The 24,539-nt window shown below is 43.5% G+C and overlaps 2 protein-coding genes across 2 annotated transcripts; both read left to right on the forward strand.

The window, feature by feature from the left end:
- The first annotated feature begins 382 nt into the window (after window positions 1–382).
- znf319b (zinc finger protein 319b) lies at window positions 383–7,161 on the forward strand. Its single transcript, XM_050073981.1, has 3 exons — window positions 383–742; window positions 1,707–1,860; window positions 1,951–7,161. The coding sequence occupies exons 2-3, from the start codon at window positions 1,856–1,858 to the stop codon at window positions 3,815–3,817; spliced, it is 1,872 nt and encodes a 623-aa protein (XP_049929938.1). The 5' UTR covers window positions 383–742; window positions 1,707–1,855; the 3' UTR covers window positions 3,818–7,161.
- Window positions 7,162–8,987: 1,826 nt separating this feature from the next.
- On the forward strand, window positions 8,988–23,373 carry csnk2a2b (casein kinase 2, alpha prime polypeptide b). Its single transcript, XM_050073491.1, has 12 exons — window positions 8,988–10,003; window positions 10,446–10,557; window positions 11,836–11,937; window positions 15,396–15,446; window positions 16,201–16,260; window positions 16,422–16,505; window positions 17,377–17,487; window positions 19,394–19,495; window positions 20,757–20,857; window positions 21,342–21,490; window positions 22,248–22,331; window positions 22,674–23,373. The coding sequence occupies exons 1-11, from the start codon at window positions 9,900–9,902 to the stop codon at window positions 22,322–22,324; spliced, it is 1,053 nt and encodes a 350-aa protein (XP_049929448.1). The 5' UTR covers window positions 8,988–9,899; the 3' UTR covers window positions 22,325–22,331; window positions 22,674–23,373.
- Window positions 23,374–24,539: the final 1,166 nt, after the last annotated feature.

Here is a 24,539-nt window from a genome sequence, read left to right on the forward strand (position 1 = left end):
ATACTTGTCCAAAGTGAAGTATAAGAATTGAGGAGCTGGTTAACCAGATGGATTCCTTGAATAAACCAGTTTTCCAAGAATAATGATTTGTGTTTATATAATATGCCTCCATTGTTCCAAATATAATATCTGTCAGGGGAAAAATTATGTTCATAAATTAAAGACAGCTGTCATTATTTTTTAATGATAGTTTTGACTTACACGTTTTACCCTTTGGGACAACAGGAATAGATGTGAAAACTTTTACAAGAGTGTTACATTGAAGCTATCACACACACAACACACACTAGGTTCCGTGTGTGTGTGTGTGTGTGTGTGTGTGTGTGTGTGTGTGTGTGTGTGTGTGTTGGTGTTGTGAGCATGCCAATTAACTCTTGGTTTATTCATGTTCCCGTGCGCGGGCAGCAGCTCAGAAGCTAGCTGATAGCTAGCTAGCTATTTATATCAAAATGCATATTTTTTTCGCCAGCCGAGGGAATGCCTTCAGAGGCAAATAAATGCATACGTGAAACGACACCGTTTGTGGGGCGATTTGGGAAATCGCGGGGGAATTTTCACCCATTTAAATGACCCGCAAATCCCATTTTTTCGGCCCCTGGAGCCACAGCGCTCGAACAAGAGAGCATCCGAGCACCGTTTGCGGATGTGAAGACGGGACCTAATGTTATTTGGGGGTGTAGCTAACCTACGGTAGACTGGCATTTCGTCCGGAATACTTAGCAGGCTTGACTGAACGCTCCAGGTATGTAAATGCGGAATTTCTCACCACTGTTTACATGCACCACTCACTAACAAAGGTGTCGCTGCAGCGGTTACTTCTATGCTGTTATGTTCCCGTGGCTAACGTTAGCCCGCTAGCGTTAGCTCTGTCCTGCGCCGCTGTGGCTGCGTTAGCATGTGGCTAGGCTAGCTAGCTAACCTCCCCTGATTACAGTGATCTTTGCCTGGAGACGAAAAACGTTATGATGCGCAGACGCTGCCTACCACTTTTTTTTTAACCGCGAATCGTTGAGCATTTGGATTTCAGTATAGACAGGGGCGGAACAAACACAACCAGTTTAATAAAGATTTAAATAGTCGGCTTAGTGTTAATGTTTGTGTCCAAGTGAGTATGTAAATGAATGATCACTTGTGTGATTCTGCGTTCACTGTTGCACACCTTCAAGTTGTTTACACTTACATTACATTGCATTAGGATGCTTTTAGCCATGTCAACATGCATTAGATATCATTGTAAGAATGTTTGACATGATTGTGTGATTATTGGATGATAAATGTGGCTGATGTAAACACGCTTTTATGAGTTCACACTCAGAGTTGCCCAGTGAGCAGACAGGAAGAATCAGTTATTTTATGAGAGGCTGCCTGCTTTTTCTGGCACTCAGCTAAACCTAATATTGCAGCACTTCCTACTATATTACTAATCCACAGTGTTTAATGTCTCTTTCTGCTGAGTTTACACTGACAAATCATAACTGGCTGCTAAAGCTGATGTAGCAAAATTGCAAAAGCAAAATTGCAATCTGCATTTTTGAAAGGCGTATGTGTACACTAGGCCAGGGCGTACTGTCTGTTGGATCAGTGGATTTTGGACATGCAATGTAATGCTGGAGTCCATGGCTTAAACTCAAAGACACTGTTGTTGTTGAGTAACTTATTTCTGCCCATTGATATATTGACTTGCTTTAATTCTTTGATCCATACAGATACCACCTGAAGGCCACAAGAAAGTGAAAGTAGGAGATTCTCTTCTATCTCTTCGCACAAGTCTGATCTCCACACAGCTGTTCTCTTCTCATCCATCACAGCTCCTTCACCAAGGGCCCGTGTCGGTTCTTCAGTGCCACTTGCTGCAATGGAGTGAGTTTTTTTCCTCCTGTTTTCTTAACACACTCTGAAGCCCTCAGCCCATTATTTAAATATGATCCCATCTCCCTTTTTCCCCTGCAGTTGGGCCACACCAGCTGCCAAACTAAATCCCTACACCCGAGCCCGCATGACAGAGGCGTGGCAGCAGCATGCAGTCGCTCCACCCCAAGTCGTCCACACCATCCCTCCAGGAGCTGAGAACGCGCTGGGCTGTGCGGTGTATGGCATCGTACTGCAGCCGGATGCTACGTCTTTACAGCAACAGCAACAGACCCAGCATGGACAGCACAGCCAACACAGCCAACAACACAGTGGGAGTCAGCAGCATGGAGGTGGGCAGCACAGTCAGCAGCAGCAGCACCCCGCCCAGGCCCAGCAGACTTCCCTACAGGTGGGGACAGAAGGACACAAATGTGGGGCCTGTGGACATGATATATCCCACCTGGCCAACCCACATGAACATCAATGCATGGTGAATCAGGACAGGTCATTTCAGTGCACCCAGTGCATGAAGATTTTTCATCAGGCGACAGACTTGCTAGAACACCAGTGTGTTCAGGTGGAGCAGAAGCCTTTTGTGTGTGGGGTGTGTAAGATGGGTTTCTCCCTACTTACCTCTTTAGCCCAGCACCACACATCCCATAATAGCACCAACCCAATGAAGTGTTCAATATGTGAGAAGACCTACCGACCTGGCTCTTCTGGCAACATCACACCCAACTCAAATAATCCCCAGCAGCCCAGCAGTGACGGGGCGTCAGCCAGCAGCAGCTCATCCATTCTACCCTTTCCCTCGGCCCGAGACCGACCGTACAAATGCTCCGTTTGCCAGAAGGGTTTCAAACACCTGTCAGAACTCACACGGCATGAGAGGGTGCACACAGGGGAAAAGCCCTTCAAATGTGACACATGTGACAAGGCCTTCAGCCAGTCGTCACACCTACAGCACCACCAGCGAACACACAGCAGTGAACGCCCATTTAAGTGTGCTGTTTGTGAAAAGAGTTTCAAGCATCGTTCCCACCTCGTGCGCCACATGTACGTGCACTCTGGTGAGCACTTGTTCAAATGCAACTTATGCGAGCTGCACTTCAAAGAGTCATCGGAGCTCCTTCACCACCCCTGCCACCCGCAGGGTTCCCGCCCATTCCGTTGTGCCACATGCGGTAAGGGTTTCAAGCGGCCGTCTGACCTTCGGCAACACGAGCGCACACACTCGGAGGAGCGTCCCTTCCACTGTGACGAGTGTCAGATGAGCTTCAAGCAGCAGTATGCACTGGTGCGCCACCGACGCACACACAAAGACCCTACTGACCGGCCATTCAAATGCAATCTGTGCGACAAGGGCTTCATGCAGCCCTCTCACCTCCTCTACCACCAGCACGTCCACGGCATGGACAACCTGTTCAAGTGCGCCTCATGCCAAAAGGAGTTCAGCCAGTCAGGAGAGCTGCTCAGACACAAGTGTGGCGAGTCGTCCAACTCCTCGCCGGACAAGCCGTACAAGTGTGATGTTTGCGGTAAGGGCTACAAGAAGAGTTCTACATTACAGCGTCATCAAAACTCTCACTGCCAAGAGAAACCCCTTAAGTGCTCGCTCTGCGACCGCCGCTTCTTGTCCTCTTCGGAATTTGTCCAGCACCGCTGTGACCCATCACGGGAAAAACCGCTGAAGTGCCCTGACTGTGAGAAACGTTTCAAATACTCATCAGACCTGAACCGGCACCGGCGTGTGCACACGGGGGAGAAACCCTACAAATGCGGCCACTGCAACAAGGGCTTCAAACAGCGCGAGCACCTCACCAAACACCAGAGCACACACTCAAGAGAAGGCCAGTTCAAGTGTGTTTGGTGTGGTGAGCGATTCAGTGACTTGGGCTCCTTGCAGGATCACACGGTGCAGCACACGGCTGATGGCGGTGGTTACCCAGTGCCCCAGTGCATATAAAACCTTGAAGACTTTTTCCATTGAACAGACAGTCTAGGCTATTCATGCAGCCTAACTATCACCACATTTGCAGGACAGTCCAGTCTGTTACTATTGCATTCATTCCCACCAGTGATACATCAAGATTTTGTTGCTTTACTAACTCGCGCAAAGCCCTTTAGTACTGTGACCCCATCATTCCATCAGATCCTGAGCTTTTCTTTCCCTGCACTTTGCTTTTTGTTCCACCTCTTTTCTTCTTATACCTGTCCTTTTATTCTCCGCCCCACAATCAGACAGTTAATAGTAGTGAAAAGGCCACAACCACTTAACCTGCCATATTTAATCAGACTGTTGCACACAGAAACAGGTGCCATAATGCATGTTGACCAGCAAATACTTATATCCCTCCTAAAGTCCTCCCCTCACACAAGGAAAAAAAAGAATTGTCCCTTAATTGTCTAATAAGACAGCCATTGTTTTTAGTATTTTTAAAAATTGTATGGCACTAATTATGTTTTATGGTGTACTGAGATTTAATAGACAGAGAACTGCTAAACTGATGAGGCCAGAAACTGTCCTGACTGCTAGACTGTCCACTAGAGGGGGTCGTTCCCTTGTTTTTCTTCCTCCCCCTCTCTCCCTCAGATAACATTTCTTTCCCGCTCTTCAGTTTCTCCCTCCCTCATTCTTTCATTCATTTTCGTTGTCCTTTGCTTCCTCCTCTCGCTGTCTCAGCCTGTCTCTGTTTTGTATCAGGAAGAGTGGAAAGTCTGACTAAAACCTCAGACACACATGTACTCACAGTCATTTGTCTTTGGTTAGGTGAAGGATGACTGAAAACACTTTTGGTTTTCTTCTCCCCACGGTAATACAGAAACTGTGTATTGACTCTTTTGGTCCCTGCGTCCATATCTGATTCTTTATGAAGTAGCCAGTAAACTCCTCAGTGAATGTGAAGGGAAACTGTGTGTGTGGGGGGGAGTTTGGGGATTTATTGTCCTATAGTGAGATAAATCCGATGGTGAAATGTCTGTGAGTGTATGTGTGTGAGCCACGATTTTTATGGCTGCTACCGTTTGTACCAAAACACCAGTATGAAGCAGCACCTGATCCCAAAGTTGTGTAAACTGAACAACCAGCTTAAGTTAACCATCAAGGATTGATACCAATCTCACCCTTCAGTAGAGACAAATATAAAAAATATATATCCCCCACTATTATAATGGTCATATTCCTGCAGACGTCAGTGCTGATAGACTCCTGTGTGCTGAAAATGTCCAACATTACACTTCCTCTCTCAGCCTGTACATACTGTGGACGTGTGAGTGTAATGTCAGAGCTTGTCTTTCTTAAAAACAATATGTAAGAACTGTTTTCGTATTCTTGCTATTTTTTACCATGTGAAATGTTTTGACAAAATGCTCATTTGTTCTTTTTGTAGTCCATGTAGTGATTGTATCGGTATGTTGCGGGGAATCTCACAGAGCACCCTGCGTGTGTGTGTGTGAGAGTCTGAGTGTGTGGATGTAAACAGTATTCTGTCTAACAGGGAAATTCAGACTGTAGAGAATTGTATTAGAAATGTTTGAGCAGACCTGCGCCTTTTTAAAAAAAAAAAAAAAAAAAAAATTATTAACCTTACTGGTCTGTCCGAGCTCTTTCTGCAGGACGAACCTGCACTTTGTGTTAAATATTTTCCATGTTTTGAAAGAAATATTAATACTGTATTTCCTGTACATGTTGCGTTGAGCTGGACGCTGTGTCTGTCTGTCAGAGTGGGGGTTTCTACCAGAGTGAATGACACCTTTCCTCTTCTTTGAATGCTATGAGATTCTAGTTGCTCTTAAGAAGCCTGGAAGTATGTTTACATGTTAGCTGTGATCGCCATGGTTCTTTTTTCCGTTTGAGCTGTTCCTTCCCCTCTCCTAACCTCACTGTTGATTCATGGTTGAATACAAATGGAGGAGGCCAAGGAGACGGAAGTTTATTCTGGCTTGCAATTAATTTCTCTTGGTTTCAGCCTTAAAACGAGGTTGTCGTGCCTCTCTGCCTCTTCCACCTCTTCTGCTTTCTGTCTCTGTCCTTCATCATCATGAGAGGTCAGATGGTTTCATCAGCCATCATGTTTTTATTTCCTGAATCTGGCATTATAAAACTGAGAACAACTTGGACTTAAAGAAGTAGGCTATTGTATGTTTTTTTATGGTTTCACATTTGTCTATATTGTTATTATTTTTATTAAACATTAAATTGATATGAAGATCTTTATTCCTCCATGGAGAGACCAGGGCCTTGGGGTACGTTTGCGATAAAGATGACTGTATTTTTTTAACACGTCTGTCAGAGTTGCATTCAGCTTTCACAATTGTTTCTAAAGCCAAATCACAGAAGAAACTATCTTGATGCAGAGAATTCTGTCGGGTGATGGCGCAAAACTTAAATGACAGGAACACATCAGGAAACAATGAGGGCGGGTTCATATTTGCCAAGAACTACAAGTGCTCGAGGACTTGGTAATTGGTGCTGACACATCATCAGATGTGAATAATAAAAAAGTAGTCACTACAGGTGCAGGACAAGGACCTCACATACTGTATAATGCAGACAGTACACTTAACGTGTAATAATAATAGTACAAGTGTACGTTTAAAAACCTAAGAAGAATTCCAACCCAGCAGCACTGGTTTAGTTATTTGTATTTGTAAGGGCGACTGTCTGTTAGTGCATTAGTCCTGTGTGCGTCGAGTGCTGTTCAGGTGTGTCAGACATTAACGGACCAACCTGAGCATGCGGGGAGGAATACTGCAAAGTGAAAGGGACAAGTGTACCTGTTACATCTTGAGCAAATATGGGTTTAAAAAATAACTCCATCCCATATCCAACACAGTCAGGGAAAGGAGAGGAAAATCTCCTGTATAAGCACAAATTCAATAATCCACCCCCCTGCATTTTAGCTGGTGGTTTCAATGGGAAAAGTCAGATTGAGCACCAGTTTACCCCCCGCCCCCGCCATCCTCTCTTTCCTTTTCAGTTTCAATAAATAAACCCGTCAGACCCTGGTGTCTCTTGCTCTCTGCATGCTTGCTGTGTTAGTTCCTGTGTTCTGTCCCTGGGAACTGGTGCTCTCCCCTCCTCACAGCACTGTTCCCTCCCTATAGCTTTTTCAAATTGTACTGTAGTTTATGTGAATGATGTTGAAAAAACGTGAAAAGAAAAAACTTTGTGGCGACGTACAGTACGTGTACATTCATGCTAAGATTATCTGTATGTATGTAGCATTCAATTACACACAGCACTAACAAATAAAACTTTTTTTCATTTATAAACTTACATGCGAGTCATGCGGTTATTTAAGCAGGGAATCAACCGAAATACATTATTCATCTGATTTTTGAGAGTTGTTTTTGAGATTTGTTGGCTTTTTTGAAATTTCTAAAATATTTATAATAAAGGTTATGAAAAATACCACAAAATGTCTCTGAAACAATTTTACAAAATGTGTTATCAGATATAAAAGTACTCATTGTGGAGGATGACCATCCCGTCATTGTTTTATGTATATTTCATTGGATTACTATTTCTGACTCATTAACATGGAAGCCACATTTTCATGCTGTAGCTTGACAAGGTGGTGATTATTTTTATTATATCTGTCTCTCTTTATATAAAATTATAATAATGACAATAATAATACTATGTAAGTGCCATAAAATGAAAACACTCAAAGCTATTTCAAGCTACAGTAGGTAACGTTTTCAGCAAATATGACAAAAAGTTACTTTTTTGTAACCGTCACTATTTCCTTAAAGTAGTACCTGACACAGATAATGTAAAATATATATATATATACATATATATATATATGTACATCGTGCTCCTCTGCCTCCTCATAGTGCTCCCAATAGCATTTGCAAGAATCTCGAAAACAACCAATCAGAGCCGAGGGATTGGTAACGCAGCTGTCAACCATGCCAATCACTGCTCATGAACTGCGGTCAAACTGCCAAACTAGCCAGCACTGATCAAACATGAATCAAGATTCTGTTACTGCATTGCCTATTTCTGGCCTCAAATACTTTCAGAAACATATTTTAGTGTACTGTTTAGCTGTAAAATGAGAAACTTTGCTCTTGACGGTGGGTGGTGTTTCATTTTGGCTTGACTGCTTTCAACATGGCAGCCAGGTTACTAACTTCCTTATTTTACAGCTAAACAGTAACAGTACACTACAATATGTTTCTGAAAACATTTGAGGCCAGAAATAGGCAATGCAGTAACAAAATCTTGATTCATGTTTGATCGGCGCTGCCTAATTGGACATTTCAACCGCAGTTTAGGAGCAGTGACTGACATGACTGACAGCTATTCTCTCTCTGAAAATGGCCTGTGATCGGCCATAGTCCCCTCATGAGCTATTTGTGAAGCCTGAAAACAGAGCCAAGTGGAGGCACATAAGTTGAGTGTTCTTTCAGACCACTTGAAATACAGTATACTTCCAAGTTTGTTATGGGATTTTTGCCCATTGATGCCGAAAGTAAACTGCCTACCTAAACTTTAAGTGCAGTTCTTGGGTAAATCTACTTGATCACTTTTCACCAGTGTAATTTAGATCTACAGGCTTACATCAAACAACCACAATCCGTCGGCCACTATGTAATTGGATTGAATAAATGGGGAACACCACCAAAAAGTTCTTTCCCAATTCATTGTTTTTGGGGCAGTTCTAGACTTTAGACCCTATGGCATCACACATTAGAGTTTTAGTGCTTTAGTTTTTGGATTTGGAGGAGTGTTGTTCACATTTACCAATTTTTCTGGACCATCTTAGACCGCAGGAATAACGTATGAATTTTGAAAATTGTGGTAGTTCCCCTTTAATGGTCTATTGTCAGATATCTGATTTCATATCAGGCTACAACATAATTTGATTAAATGTGTTACTGTAATTTTTAAGATATTGGTAATTCCTTTCTCAATTAAATCTACTCGGGGGGGGTATTAGTGCCGGATACAGATAAAATACTAATAATTTTTGTCAAAAAGGAAAAAAAAGCCGTGAGACTTTAACTTCTGCCCCTCCATCACATCCTGGTCACTAGGGGGCGCTGTGTCCCGGCTGCGCAGCCGAACATCACATTCCTCATCTTCACCCCGGCAGCCAGCTGCTTTCACATCCGGGCGGCTCTCTCGCTCCTCTTCAATCGCAATCCGCTTCCCTTCCCTGCGCTTTCGACCGGGGAGGTCTGTGGCTGCAGAAGAAACCCCGAATCCCGGGCCCTCCGTCGGCGGCTGGTACCGGGCCCCTGAGGCGCTGCTCCCCCGCACAGCCGGTCGCACATGACGCGGGCTCCGCCGATGGTGGTGCACGGCGCCGAGCGCTCCCCGTCGGTGCGACATCTCCGCGCTGAAGTAGCATCGCTGGCTAACGTTAGCTAACAACATCGATCTCTCTGCTGCTCCACCCCCCTCTCCCTCTGGTCGACCCCCGCTACCGATCCGTCACATCAACAGTTGATTGATAGCTAACACTGGACCACCGAGGGCACCCCCCCTCCCTGACCGTCCATCGGCTAGCGCTGGAAGCCCACCCGTTTCCTCCCCTAACGTCTCGGATTTGGGGCCCGCAAAGATAGTAGCATCGGAGTTTTAACCCGTGGTATTTAGATCACCGACCCCCTTTCCTCCTCCTCTGTGGCCTTGTAGGGGTCCGTTTCCTCTCTACCTCAACACCCCGATGCCTCCCCGCCCCTGTGTGTAACCTCAGCTGCACTATCAACCCGTCTCTGATCAGCCCCTTTCCCGAGCCCCACCGACATCGGCTCTGCTGCTTCTGACAATCCGACCAAGGAGCGCTGCTCGGTGGGCACTGATTGCGGCGAGCCCCGGCGGACATCTCCGGTTCCCTGTCTCCCTTTTCTCTCAGTGTGGCTGCAGAGGGAAGCTAGCTGGCTGGCCTGTTCCACTTCACACCCACACAGACAGCAAATCCAGTTACCGGTCTACCCCTACATCTCCATCCAGTTTGCCCGTGACCACCCCCCCCTACCCCAGCAGATCTCCGTGACACACACCTCACAGCGCCCGAGCCACGGGTCTCGCCATGCCGGGTCCAGTGGCCGGTAGCAAGTCCCGTGTGTACGCAGACGTCAATACGCTGAAGAGCCGGGAGTACTGGGACTACGAGGCCCACGTACCCAACTGGAAGTGAGGACATTTCTGTTTACTGCAGGCTGCTTTAATTGCATGCATGTGATGTCTGACCAGAGCAGCCAGTGGGTCTCTGTTTGCATGTGTGGAGGAAGAAGAAGAGGAGGAAGAGTGTGGCAGATGGGTGTCTATTATTAAACATCTAGCTGTGAGGGTGTGATGACACCATGACAGAACAGTCTCCCAGCCCACCACCCTGCTGCTCTGCACTGTCTGACACATTCCTCCCCCTTACTTCCGCCTCTGTCCCCATGTTTACCCTGTCTGTTGACTTGAATAACCTCTGTCTTGAGATCACAACCAGAAGTCACTTCATTCTCCCGAGGCTGGGCTTCATGGCAGTGACGACAACACTGACTTAACTGCATGCTGATGCTAAAAAATATTGTTCTCTTTTTCTCACACAAGCTCTGCACTGTTTCTCCGTCTGTCCCTACAGCAACCAGGAGGACTACCAGCTGGTTCGAAAGCTGGGCAGAGGGAAGTACAGCGAAGTGTTCGAGGCCATCAACATCACCAACAATGAGAAGGTGGTGGTCAAGATCCTGAAGGTGAGCAGTCGGATCGCTCGAGTGAAATGCTGAATGTCCTTGCTGAGTGTGGTTTGGAGCTCTCCACTGGAAATGGAGTAAAATAGTGATTTCAGTTTATTGTATAAAGAATGAGATTCTTGTGTGATATGCTCAATTTAATATCTTTGGATTTATGGTCGGACTAAACAAGAAATTTGAAGATGTCACCGTGGACTTCAGGAAATTGGGGTGTCATTTTTCAAGATATTTTATGTTTTTCTGTTCTGTTTTTTTCTGTCTGCGATAAATCAATTAATCAATTGATTATTTTGATGTCAGAAAACAGCAAAACATTTCCATCACAGCTTCCTTGAGCTCAAAGTGAAGTCATCTGGTTTTGTCCGAACAGCGATCAGAATATATCCTATTTATTTAAATACAGAAAAGCAGTAAATTCTCACATCTGAGAATCTGTCGCCATCTTCTTTTTGATTTCTTCTTGAAAAATGATGCGGTGGATGATTTGATTATTAGAACAGTTGCAGAATAATTATCTGTTGATTGAGTAATCCGTGCAGCTTTAGATCCGTCCATTATGAAAATAATTGTCAGTTGCAGCCCTGAAACCCAGAGGAAAACAGAAAGAGTTGCTCACAATGTTATAGATTTATTTACTGATAAATTAGTGCATTTTTCATCCTCCATAATGAGCTGTAAACATTTCTGTGCACTCAGAACAGCAGTGTTTCAAATCAAAATCATTATTTAATGAGGCATAAAGCAGAGGGATCAGTTAGCAAAACACAATAAGTCCATTCTTGTTTTGCCACAGGCTGACGCTGTGTTACAATGACCTCTAAACAGGCCTCCTCTCGACTTCCTGCTGCATCAGCATCTGTTGAGCTGCTACACCAGAGATTATAACCCTTTAATAAAAGTAAGATGGGTAATGCTTAGAGCTGGTGTCATGGTGATGCAGGGGACAGATGAGGATGCCAATTGGCATTTAAGAACCAGAGTCAAAGCCAGTGACAAATGATGTGTCAGTAGACATCAACCTGCCACCTGCAAAAAATGTCTGTCTGAAACATTGACAGACTGGAAAGCAGCAGCAGCGACACGGCAAGCAGGATCGGCAGGTTCAAGTTCAGGAGTCAGAAATAGCCTGTGGGCTTCTACTTCTTCTTCTTCTCTTCTTCTTTTACTTCTGAGCTTTTTATGTCCTGATGTGGTTTTGTGTTTTTGTCTTGTGCCCTGAGAGCTCTCCTCTAAATTACTGTCTCTGTTTGCCCTTCTCGGGTTTTCTAATGGAATTAGCCGGTCAAGAAGAAGAAGATCAAGCGAGAGATCAAGATCCTGGAGAACCTGCGAGGAGGGACCAACATCATCCGACTGGTGGACACAGTCAAAGACCCAGTGGTAGGCTCGCTGATGGCATGTCTGTTCTTTTTAAGATGATGAAATGAATGGAGAGTGCTGGACTGAAACATGTCAGATGTTCAGGATACTAGTAAAAGACGCAACATTACATCACATTGCCAGCTCATTGGATCCAAACACACATTAGTCAGGGAGGCTGTTAATTGTCTTTTTTGTATTTGGAGCCCTGATTTCACAGAAGAACGGGCATAACTCAAGATTACAGTTGCTCAGTGTCTGCTTTAATTATTCCTATAAAGACATGGTAATTAGGGATGCACTGATCTGATTTCTTTCCCGATACTGGATCCAGTCCCTGAGCTCAAGGTACTGGCCAGTACCAAGTTAACAAGTCCCCAGTTTAAAAACAGTAAACGCTCATGCATTGGACTGACTGTTGAGGATATAACTACATGTCACCTCCAAAGGTACCCTGTGGAGTCCTTTTTTTCTTCTAAAAAACATATTTACCCCAGCTCTAAGGCTGAGCCCAGCCACCCCATGGAGGAAACTCATTTCGGCCGCTTGTATCCGCAATCTCATTCTTTTGATCACTAAGCTTGGACATCCAGAGGGAGCTCAGATTAGAGCCGCTGCTCCTTTGCGTCGAAAGGGGTCAATTGAGGTGGCTTGGGCATCTGATCAGGATGCCCCTGGGCGCCTCATGCTGGAGGTGTTTCGGGCACTTCCCACTGGTAGGAGGCCCCCTTGCAGACCAGGAACACGCTGGAGGGATTACATATCTCATCTGGCCTGGGAACGCTTTAGGGTCCCCCAGGAGGAGTTGGGAAGTGTTGCTGGGGAGAGGGACGTCTGGGGCGCTTTGCTTCTTTGTTGGCAATAGACTGAATCACTGTGACGTTGCGCTATCAAGGTAGACTTCCAGGTAGACTGACAACTGATTTCAATCGGAGATGTAAAATTGGCAAACAAGTTAGTTAATGTCAGTGGAGTCTAGTTGCTTTGAGATAATAGCCTCAGTTCCCTGTCAGGAAGGGCTGTCAGACAGTAAGGTAAAGCAGTGAAAATATTCTAAATATATCGTACCATTAAACTGACATTGGTTTGTAAGGTGGGCCTTTTTTAAAGTGGCTAAAAACTAACCAATTAAGGCAGCGTTTGCTTGTCACCCTTTCATTTCATATACGTGATGCTGGGGGTTTTCTACCATAAAGTTATTGTAAACAAACATTGTGATTCAGTCTATTGCTATAGTTTTTCACGGCTTACCACCACTGAATGTCGATCAGCCGAATAACCTCAAACTGGTGGCAGGAAGTGTTTTTGCGTTGCCGTGCGCTCACTAAAACATTGCTCAGTAGCGCTACTAGTGGTCGAAAACTCCACAGGGTTCCTTTAACTGTAAATGTAAGCTGTAAGCTGCATTTATTTAGTGGCATTATGTCACTGCACATATGATAAACCAAGCAGATGAGAAAACATTGGCTGAATCTTATAACAGCGTGGATGAAGAGACAGTTTTAGAAACAGTGAATTGGCCTCGTCTGGTTGATGCCTGATCCACTTAATAAGCGCAATATTGGCTCCAGTACTGTAATTTATTGTATCTGTGGATCCCTAATTGCAGTTTTTACAGTGTCTATTTTTACATTAAGACATGTTCTCTGGGATGTAGTTTACACCTTGAATTAAAATGAAAGTATCTGTCTTTTGTTCCACTAAAGTGTTTTAGAGTTCATATGAGACTTTATCAGTGCTCTTTTTCCATTTACTCATATCAATCCTAAAGAAATGGCTCCTTTTGCAGCACGTCATCAAACCGCTTCCACACATCTATGTCACACATGGATATTTAAAGCACAAGTAAGCAACTGCCAGCATGTACAGTAATGATGGGTTTACAGGAATCATGGATCTCTGGAGTGATTACAGGTGTTGCCAATGATATAATCATTTCTGCGGGGCACTGATTGTTGATTATCAGGTGGATGTAATTATTACTTTTGTGATGGGGGTGAAATCTGTTGCTGCTGCTGTGTGGGAGAAAAAAACTTTGTAGTTCCAGTTTCTAGTCACCTGTGATTATTTTAGTTTATGGGGTAAGGGTGTTCACTGGTTCAGAAATTTGAGGAATATCAGAATTTACAGATGTGTGATTCAACAAGTGAAGTCAGGAGTTTGGTAAATTATCTGCAGAATTTGGGGAATATCAGGTCGTTTTACAAGTAGACCACTTTCCTATGTTTTCAGACAGTGCTGTAAACCAGACTAAATACCTAAGAAACCAGGAAGGAAGGGTATTTTTAGGCCATGGAGACACACTGACTTGGCCAGGGTGTCTTTCAGAGCAGTGCTGGGAACAGGGTCCTTTTGTTTGGGATCAGGTTTCCTGTGAACTACAGGGGTTAGAAAATTATTCTATTCAGTCTTTGGATAGTTTGCTTGAAATCAAATTAACAACTGACTTTGTGTTACGTGACTGATTTTACCAATTGTCCAGTTTGGGTCCAGTTTACTTGCAGCAAGTTAAAAGTCTCTTTTACACTGCTCCTTCAAGGCATGGGTCTCTCGGCGTTGTGCTGCCTTGCCTTCTGTATGAAAGATACGATTTTGGAATGGAGGGGTCAGAGTTGTCTCGCCTTTAAGCCGGCAGCGGAGGTAATAACAGTGCTAAAACGTCATCTGTATAAAAGGTAGCAGGATGGGACCGTGGACAGGACAGGTGTGAGGTTTTGACGATGTGTTAGGTGTGTGACCCACTGCCAGGGGATTTAAAAAGCAGCTGATAGCAGTTAGCAGCTAACTCAAAGAACAGTGGCCGTAAATGTTCGCAAAATGGGAAAAGATTGAGGTCTGGGAGCTCTTAACCCTCCGAGCAGAGGACGAGATCAGCCGTCACATAACAAGGATGATTAATGATTATTATTGCCATGTTGATGCCATTGTTATTCTGTAGCAGCCCTATAGCACACGGCTAAAGTTAGCCTAAGCAGGTATTGTTGCTCACTGTTTGTAATCATTATCTCCAGTGAAAGTGAAAGCTAAGCCCAGACTGCCGATTTGCCTCGCTCTATTTGCGTTTTCTTGTGCTTAACATCCACAATTTTCGCAGCTTCCTCTTGGATGCATGCTGCTTACGGTCTGGCACCTAGTCGCTACCTACCTCGTCTACCTAGACCTGACCTCACTGGCGCACTGTGTCCAGGAACCGGACACAGCAAAATCCGAGCCTCTGCAGATAAATACACCACCACACACTTCCAGTGGGCCATAAGTGATGATTGAGAGGGATTATTTCTGTACCAGTTTATATTTTGTTTTTTGGAAACGTCCTGCATGGTATACCTTTTAACGGTTAAGATCAAATCTTGGGGTCGGCAAAACTCTGGTTAATCAAGTGACTGAATCAGTAATTAGCCACATGCTGCTTTGTCTTTATTCCTGTTTTTGACTGATTTCGCCTTCCCTCTCTTTCTCTCTCTGTGGTGGCTGTACAGTCCAGAACTCCGGCACTCGTCTTTGAATGCATCAATAACACAGACTTCAAGGTACAATGATCACTTCTCATCTGCATGCCTCTGGGGGTTCGCTGTTAGATCTTTGAGGTCACAATGAATGTTTTCTCTAGAGATGGGTATCTTGAGGATCTCACTGATATTGATACTGATTCTTATTGATACTACTCTCCATAATTTAGTGTGAAAAAAGGCATAATATAAAAATATGTCAAAAGATTTAACAGGTATTTTATTATTACTTTTTTTGTAGAAAAAACAGGTAACCTTTTGTTTTCCGACTTTCCTATAATAAGGGAGCAGTCATTGCTACAGATGTCTGGTGATGATGTGCCTTAGTATTCCTTCACTACCAGAAGCTAAACTCAAACAATATTACAAATGACCAATGAACTACAGCCCTCGAGCTTCTCAGAAGCCAACAGAAATAGATAACAAAGAAAAACATGCTCTGTCAGCCATGACTGGACAACAAAGAATGTAAACACAGAGTAAAGCAATGTCAAATCACCTGATGCCAGCAGCTTTGTCATCATTAGGGGATGGTTAGGAATTTCAAAATGCCAGCTATGTGAGAATGAATAAACGATAGCTGCACCGTTTGTCTATGAGCTTATCAATGTATCGGTTCCAACCAGTGAGGAGCAGGTTCTCGATACCCATCCCTAGTTATTGACCGTCATGTCCCATGCTGTAGAGCTTTCGTTGAAGGGGGCATCTGCTTTTTTCTTAAATTAATTTCAAATTTAGGGTTCAAATCCTGATGTAAATGTGTTTGTCTGCGCAGGAGCTGTACCAGAAGTTGACAGATTATGATATCCGTTTCTATATGTATGAACTACTGAAGGTGAGACTTCTGATTTTTTATTAATGTTGAAATGAATGAATTAGACATTTTCACACTAAGACTATTTTTGGCTAGGGTCCTGGAAATTCAAAAGACTGTGTACACATATCTATATATTTGTCTGCTCTGATATGACATGCGTGCGCGTGTGTGTGTGCCAGGCTCTGGACTACTGTCACAGTATGGGAATCATGCACCGTGACGTCAAACCCCACAATGTGATGATCGACCACCAGTTGAGAAAGGTAGGCGGTGCCCTATATAGTCCTATTTTTTTTCTTCACACACCCACACACACTCTGAATATTATCTCTCAACCTGCTATTCAAGCCCCCCTCTCTCTCCCTCTCTCTCTCTCACTGTTTATCCTCTCTCTGGCGTTCTTCATCCTCTCTTTTGTGATACACTCTCCCATTTGTAAAGCAGTTAGATTATTGTTGGTTTATAATGCATTAGCATTGGCTTTTATACACATGGTGTCCCTGTAGTGTGCTTGAGTACAGTTGGAGTGAGATCCTTAAAATAACAGCAGATGTAATTTCCGTTAAAATAAATGTGTGTTATGTTGCTCTCCGTCGCTGACTGCTACAACACAATTCAATCTGTGCCCAATTTATGGAAGCATTTATTGCCTTTGTTCTGATCCTCTGACAAAGAAATATCCATCTGGCGACAAATAAGCAACAGCAGTGATGGCAGAACAGACAGAGTAAAGAGCTCCACCTATAAAAAGTCAGTGTCAACCAAGAAAGAGAAGATAGCCGCACTGGGACTGTAGCCATAACCACGGGCTGTTATCACAGCAAGAGTGGGCATGTCTCTTGCTATGGCTGTGGCTAATGATCATCGCTATGGTTGTAACATCAGCTGTGGCTTCTGTTTTTTGCACTACCAAAGATAAATACATCATACACTTCCAAGCTTGACCAGTAGGGGGCAGCAAGCTAAAATAGATGTGAATTAACCCCACAGAGCACACATCAGTCAGACACACCTGTACCAGTGTGTGTCCCTGAACAAAGGTTATAATAAGTTATACCAGTTTAACTACACTTTAATAAAACACTAGTAACTGTCAAGTGAAGCTGAATAAGGATAAATTGTGTGTTTCCATAGCTACGCCTTATAGACTGGGGTTTGGCAGAGTTCTACCATCCATCCCAGGAGTACAATGTCAGAGTGGCCTCACGATACTTCAAAGGTCCTGAACTTCTGGTGGACTACCAGGTAACACACACACACACACACACACACACACACACACACACCTTGAACCAGCCCACATTTAAACACCCTTGAGGATGGGCATACACTGTCAGTGTGGTTTGAGTGTTTTAGAAATCAGTTAGTTTAATTTCAGCTTGCACTCTACAAGAAAATTGTCTATGATGTAACACCAAAGCTCAAGATTTATGTGCTCACAAGGTACAGTCTGACTGAAGCCACGACCTGAGTGCTTACACTGCATTAGGGGTGTATCACTGCTTGTTTCATGTGGGATGTATAAAATGACTATGTCTTGAACACTGAGTAAAAACTGTCACATCATTTTTTAAGCCACTGGCATAAGACTCACTTCAGCGTTTTGGTTCTCTTGCTCTTCTGTCACTCTCAAAGACACACACATCAAGAGACACACAAACGTAATCCGTAGAATGCACTCCATCGCCCATCCAGTCCACTTTATCATGCAGGGCTCCAGACCACTACAGTTTAGTAACATTTTGCGACCATGGAGCACCACTGCGACATGCAAATGTTATTATTATACAATAATAATAATAACATTTGCATGTCGCAGTGGTGCACATGTTATTATTATATAAACTAGAGTGCTGTTAAATTGTTTCCAGCTTACGGTGAATAAATCGTCACATTTAACGGTGCAACAGTAACAGTTTAATGAGTTAAAAAAATTAAGTTAGTGTGCGCAGATGGAGCACCGATTTTCTACTTGCAGGGCTCAAGACCACAACCATTTAGTCACATTTTGTGACCATGGAGCTTCAGTGCAACTTGCAGATATTATTAATATATGAACCGGAGAGCAGTTAGTTTGTTTCCAGCTCACAGTGAATAAATCCTTATGTTTAAAGGCATCACGGCAACAGCTTAACTTTCTAACATCTAACATTAGACTGGAAGCTTCAGGTTCGCAGCAAAATTTTAGCAATACTTTATTTAACTTAATTATAACAGTATTTTATTGAACTTCATTGTTACAGTAGTTACTTTAATTTTATGGTAACTGTGGTATATTTTTATAATTTGGTATTTTAAGAGTCCACAGTACTTTAGAGGTTTCAAAATATCAAGATATATATTGTGTATCGAGCTATAGCATAAAAATATTGTGATATCTATAAGCCATATATGTAAAAAGCAAAATAAAATGGCTCGTCAGCCCTTGCAGACTGTTCTGGCTGTTGACAGTTGTCAAAAGAGATACGTTTAAAAGATCTGAGGCGGGTAGAAGTTTGTTTGCTAGCAGGAGTCAGTAACGTTACGCCGATACAATTCACAATAAAGTGTTATTGCCATGTTTCTCTAGTTCATATCAGTACGTATGCTGTTGCCCCAGCTCGACCAACCTGGCCTCCATATTTTCTGTCCCCATGATACGTCATGTTGCCATAGCAGTTTCAGACGCTCTTTTTGCCACTTTGTGCAGGCGCAGTGAGGGGAAAAAAGGCACTAACCTTGGGGAATCAACTCATGGTTCTGCTTCAACTGTGCGAGAGCCTGACGATGGCCGACCAAAATTTTGGAAATGTTTGAAATGTATTCCAATGTTTGACAGCTGGTCAGAAGCAGTTGATATGGCCATGATCGGTCCTTGCCCCCCCACCGTACACTCCACGGTAAATGACGCCGGTCGAAGCTGAAATTAGGTCTGTCTCTAAAATAGTTCGTGTGGCTCAAAAATTGTGTCAGGACCAGGCTCAAATCATACAGTGTATGCCCAGCTTTAGAGATACTTAACCTTCTGTTTTTAACAAAACAGAAATACACACACATAGTGTACAAAATCTTGCCAGTCACACATTAGAGACAATGTTATCAGCACACATGGATAATTCTGATGTCTGTTTTCTCATCATCGGCAGTGCTGTTTGATGATTTTGTGTTTCAGATGTATGATTACAGTCTAGACATGTGGAGCTTAGGCTGTATGCTGGCCAGTATGATTTTTCAGAAAGAGCCCTTCTTCCATGGACAAGACAACTACGACCAGGTGCGTCCGACACACATGTAGCTCCTACTCACTAATGACAACAGTGGTATGTTAATGTCAAAGGAGACAGATGAGTGCACACGTGCTGGAAAAAAAGAAAAAATCCAAATATCCAGCATGTTTCTCAGCACACACGTGGCTGTCTTTGGCATCCTGTGGCATCCTGTGTCACGTTAAAGACAGGATGTAATGGAGACAACCTGTATTTGTATCCCCGACCTTTATCGGATGTTGTCTGTGGTGCCTCACTCAAAACAGTCAACTGTAGTACAGGAAGACGGCGCTGTCGTTCAGCACAACAAAACAAGACCTTTGAGATTATCTCAGAAGAAAGTGGAAAGTGTGACTAATTGAAAGAGGGAAACAAATGCAGGTTGATCAGAGAGGAGGGAGGGGGTACGTCAAACTAGGTTATACACATTAAAGTTCAAAAAACAGTGCTGACACACCTGTATACGCTCTGTCTGAGACGCATCATTTTATGTGTGTGTGTCTTCAAGCCCCTCTCCTAAAAAAACTCAGTCTGTTCCAATTGGTCAGCATTTTTGGGTCTTCCATATCTCGCAATCTATGCACTGTCATTGCAGCTGGGGAATGACTGTAACAGAGTATGGTGGCACTTTCTGCTGGGAAATATCACCAAAAAAAATCTTTACAATTGGACATGTTTCGGCAGGAATATGATCCGAAATTGGGGAGAAATGAACAAGATCTGCAACCAAGATTACATATTCCCCTGACGTTAGCATGTAGCTACATGTAGCAGTGTACTTGCATCCTGAGAATGACTGTGAATAGCGGCACTGCTCCCGTTAAAAATCACCAGTAAAAGCTTCTAAACACAACCGGACATGTTCCAGCAGGAATATGATCTGAAATGGGGGAGAAATTAAACATTGGCAACCAAGATTACTTGTTTCCTTGACATTAGCATGTAGCTACATGTAGCAGTGTAGGCTGTGTAATGTAAACACTTGCAGTAGCATGCCTGGAGCAGATGACCATATAAAGAAATTTGTCACAAACTGTTAACATACGTTCCTGTCATTTTTTTAAACTACGCACATTTAATATGATTAATCAACACTGTGTATACGACAGAAAATAAGGAGAAGCATAGTAGGTTCCCTTTAATATAGAGGCTAAAAAACCATCTCGACATTGGTGACGGGTTAGGGAATTAATGTATAATGTGACAAAGATTTCTTTATATTTCAAAGTGGTACACAGAGTTTGAACCTTGGTGTGTTGTGTTTTCTAGTTGGTGCGAATTGCCAAGGTCTTGGGGACAGACGAGCTGTTCGGCTACCTGCGTAAATACCATATTGAACTGGACCCGCGCTTCAAAGACCTGCTGGGACAGTAAGCTCACTCTGACTTTGCCTCTGGGATTCCCATCGCACTCCGCTCACTGTGATGTACAGTGGCTGCTCTGGAGCTGAGTGTAGTGTAGAAGTCAAACCAGAATACGGGCTAAAAATATCCTCAAGGGCAGCAAAGTGACGTGGTACAAATATCAGCAGAGCATCTGCCCTGTATTTTTGTAAACTTTTAAGTGCTGCGTATGCCCTCCTCTGACACACACTCAGCCCCTCTCAGGGAATCTTTTAACACTCCCTCTCCCTCTCTGTTGAAGGGATGAGGGAAACTTCATGTGCTAATAATCACATAGATAGAACTTTGAAGTTCACAATAAATGCTTGTACTATAAGGGCATAATGAGCAAAATACAAAAATCGAGCCCAACCACGGGAGCTCACATCGGTCAGTAATGTCATTGTTAGTAGCAGCAACACTTTTAGTAGACGTGCTCCTCAGCAGTGGTGGTTGTTGTGTGTGTCTGCAGGCAGAGCAGGAAGCGCTGGGAACAGTTTGTGCAGACAGAGAACCAGCACTTGGTGAGCCCTGAAGCTCTGGACCTGCTGGATAAGCTGCTACGCTACGACCACCAACAGAGACTGACCGCCACAGAGGCCATGGAGCACCCCTACTTCTGTAAGCAAGACGTGATTAAACATGCACTCTGTAGGACTAGTTTGATTGAAGTTTGGATTGTTAAGTGAACACTAACTGCTACATCGTTGTGGCTAATCCCACCTCAGATGAACGCAGCATAAAATCCCACATGTTGGTTCTATATATTGTCTGTGTCATCATAAATGTAAACATAACCAGTCAAACAATACCTGCATTTGATCCTTTCTGTATCCGGATCGAGGAGAAAAAGACTCTTTGTATGGTTTACCTCACAGCCAATCACTGCAAGTGTTCTTCTGTATAATGCAATGTGTGACTGGCCCACTACCACAGCAGCTACAACCCATACAGTCTGTGATGTGGTGAAGCTGAGCACGGTGTATTTGACAGAGCCGGCAGTCAAGCGTGCCGAGATGCCACCCCATGATTGATGCTGGCATTTTACGCAACTGAATGCTTCCATTTACATGATGGGTGTTGAGTGAAGTAGAAATAAAGAAGAAGTATGAAAACAAGTACTTTACTGGTATTGGTATCACTTCAAGCGTACTGATATTGTCATTTTAAATGACACCCAGCCCAAGGAAACACGCAGTGAATGTGCTCCTGGTGTAAATTCTTACCCCTGACTCCTCTAATATCATTGAAACAGTTCTAGTGCCCAGTTATAGTCATTATAGTCCTGTTTTTCCAGGTGTAAAATGAATCCTCATCTCATGGCAGCAACAGCTAAAGTTTGTAAGGAATTCCTAAATGTCCCTGTCTCGTCCTGCAGACCCAGTAATAAAGGAGCAGTCTCTGTCAAACTCTGACAACAACATGGTATCCAGTGGCAACACTACAGCGCGATGAAACACAGGTAACAGTTTGGAAAATGACTCAGTGGTTTTTAGATTACAACTTTTTTTTTTAAGATTCAAAAGTTCAATATATTTGACATTACTAATGCCACTTAATGTAGATTTTGATCGACCTTGAATGCAAGCAACTGAATGTGTGACAGAAGGTTTCTCCACTCATTTGTTTGGGTTTTTCCTTTAATTTGTCACTGATTGGTCGAGAGGACTGCCTCATGCTGTAGTAGACTGTGAAACACCTCTAAGTGTAGAGGAGTGGGCTGAACAGTCTGTTAAATGTTTTGAGTCCTGTAATAATGTCTCCTCTTTTCACACTGTCTCTTTTGTTCTCTTTGTCTCCCCAGGAGTGGAAGAAGAAGGATGTTCGTTACCTCAGCTTTGTACCCGGTTGTGACAGTAACTTTGACAAGTGTACAGTGACAATGGATCAAAGTAACTCTGACCAGTTACACACTCACAGATATGTGCATACAGATACACACATCTATACACGCACACACACATCGATGCAAGCACACCTCTCGACAAACACACACGCAGACATGTATACACACACCCTCCTCCTCTGTATCAGTCTGCGATTGGCTTGTCCTGGTTCCCTGTCCAGCAGCCTGACCAATGAGCTTGAAGCTGCTCCCCCCATCGTCCCCCCCCTTTCAAATCGTCGTTTTCCTCCCAGCTCAGTCTCATGTAGGTCAACAAGGACAAACTACTTTTAAAGACAATTCAGTCCCTCCTCCTCCTCCTCCTCCTCCTCCTCTCTGTCATCCCTCCTTTATATCATCCCCTCTTTGTTTGCATCAGCATGGAGAATGAACAGGAGCGTGAGCCTGTACAAGTCCCGACCCTCCCCAACCCTCCCGACCTGTTCATCCATCCGTCTGTCTGTCCCCCCTCCCTCCTTCCTCTCCATCCTGTACCCCAACAGACAGACAGACGTCTTAGCACTACTCCAGTTCTGAAAGTGGCATGGTGGACTCTCTCTAGATAGAATGATGATGATAATAATATTAATGAAAAATAAATGATTTTTATTTAGATGAAGTCTGACTGAGTCAAGAGTGAATTTATTGCTCGTTATTTTTTGTAGGTGTGTGACTTTGTTTCTAATTTGAATCAATGAGATGATATTGAAGGTCATTAAAATGTTTGTTATGAAGAGGAGTATGACACAACCTGTGAAAAAAGTTTTACAATTTCCAAACTGCCATTAAGTTGCATCATGGGAAAGTGTTTCTAGACCTGTACAAAAAATTGGGGCAGCTTCAGTTTTGACACTTCTTTTTGTGCCTCTGCGCCAACGATAGCCACGTCCGGAGGCATTGTGTTTTTGGGTTGTCCATCTGTCCGTCTTCTGTACATCTGTACTGAATTTGGTGGTCAAAAGTCAAGGTCACTGTGACCTCACAAAACATGTTTTTGGCCACAACTCAAGAATTAATGTGCTAATAATGACAAAATTTCACACAAATGTCTGATAGGATATAATGATGAAGTGATGACATTTAAAGTCCAAAAGGTCAAAGGTCAATCTCACTCTGACATCAAAATGTTCTGCAAAAACACTTATCTGGTCATTACTCAACATCTCAGGACAGAATGGTAGACATTTGGTCAGATACTGTGAATGGGTGACTTTAATCTTGGGTGCCCACCTTCAAACTGTGCTGATTGTATAGATCTTTTGTGCTTTTGTGGGAAGATGTGTGTGAATCATCCAAGTTTTTGTAGACATAGATGTAAACTGCAGGAGCAACTTGAGTGGTTTGTGGAGGTATACAACCACAAGGCTGTAATTCTAGTTCTTTTTAATCTTTCCCTCAAATCCACCAACTTAAAAGACGTGTAATATTAAACTACTTAAGTGTGTGTTTGAGTGGCAGCTCAGTATCTAACTGATCTATAAACTCACTGGGGCCAGTGGCGATCTTAGACTCTGGGGGGCTCTCAGACAAAGAAGCTACAGGTAGCTATACTAGCTGACTGACCTAACAGTATGCCACAGTCATATGGTGGCTAGAAGGGGCCCCACTTGGGATTTTTTGGGTAACAGTGTTGCACTCTTTAGTACCTTTATGGGAGGTTTAATGGTGTTTATAGTTGTCATTGCATATTGTGCCAGTCTTAGTGGCTATTTTGGGCCCCTTTTCCCATTTTTTTTGAGGGGGGGCAAACATTTTCCTGGTATGCCTTTCCTGACAGTGCACCCC

The sequence above is a fragment of the Epinephelus moara genome, chromosome 20, assembly GCF_006386435.1.
Source record: "Epinephelus moara isolate mb chromosome 20, YSFRI_EMoa_1.0, whole genome shotgun sequence".
Classification (NCBI taxonomy): Eukaryota; Metazoa; Chordata; class Actinopteri; order Perciformes; family Serranidae; genus Epinephelus; species Epinephelus moara.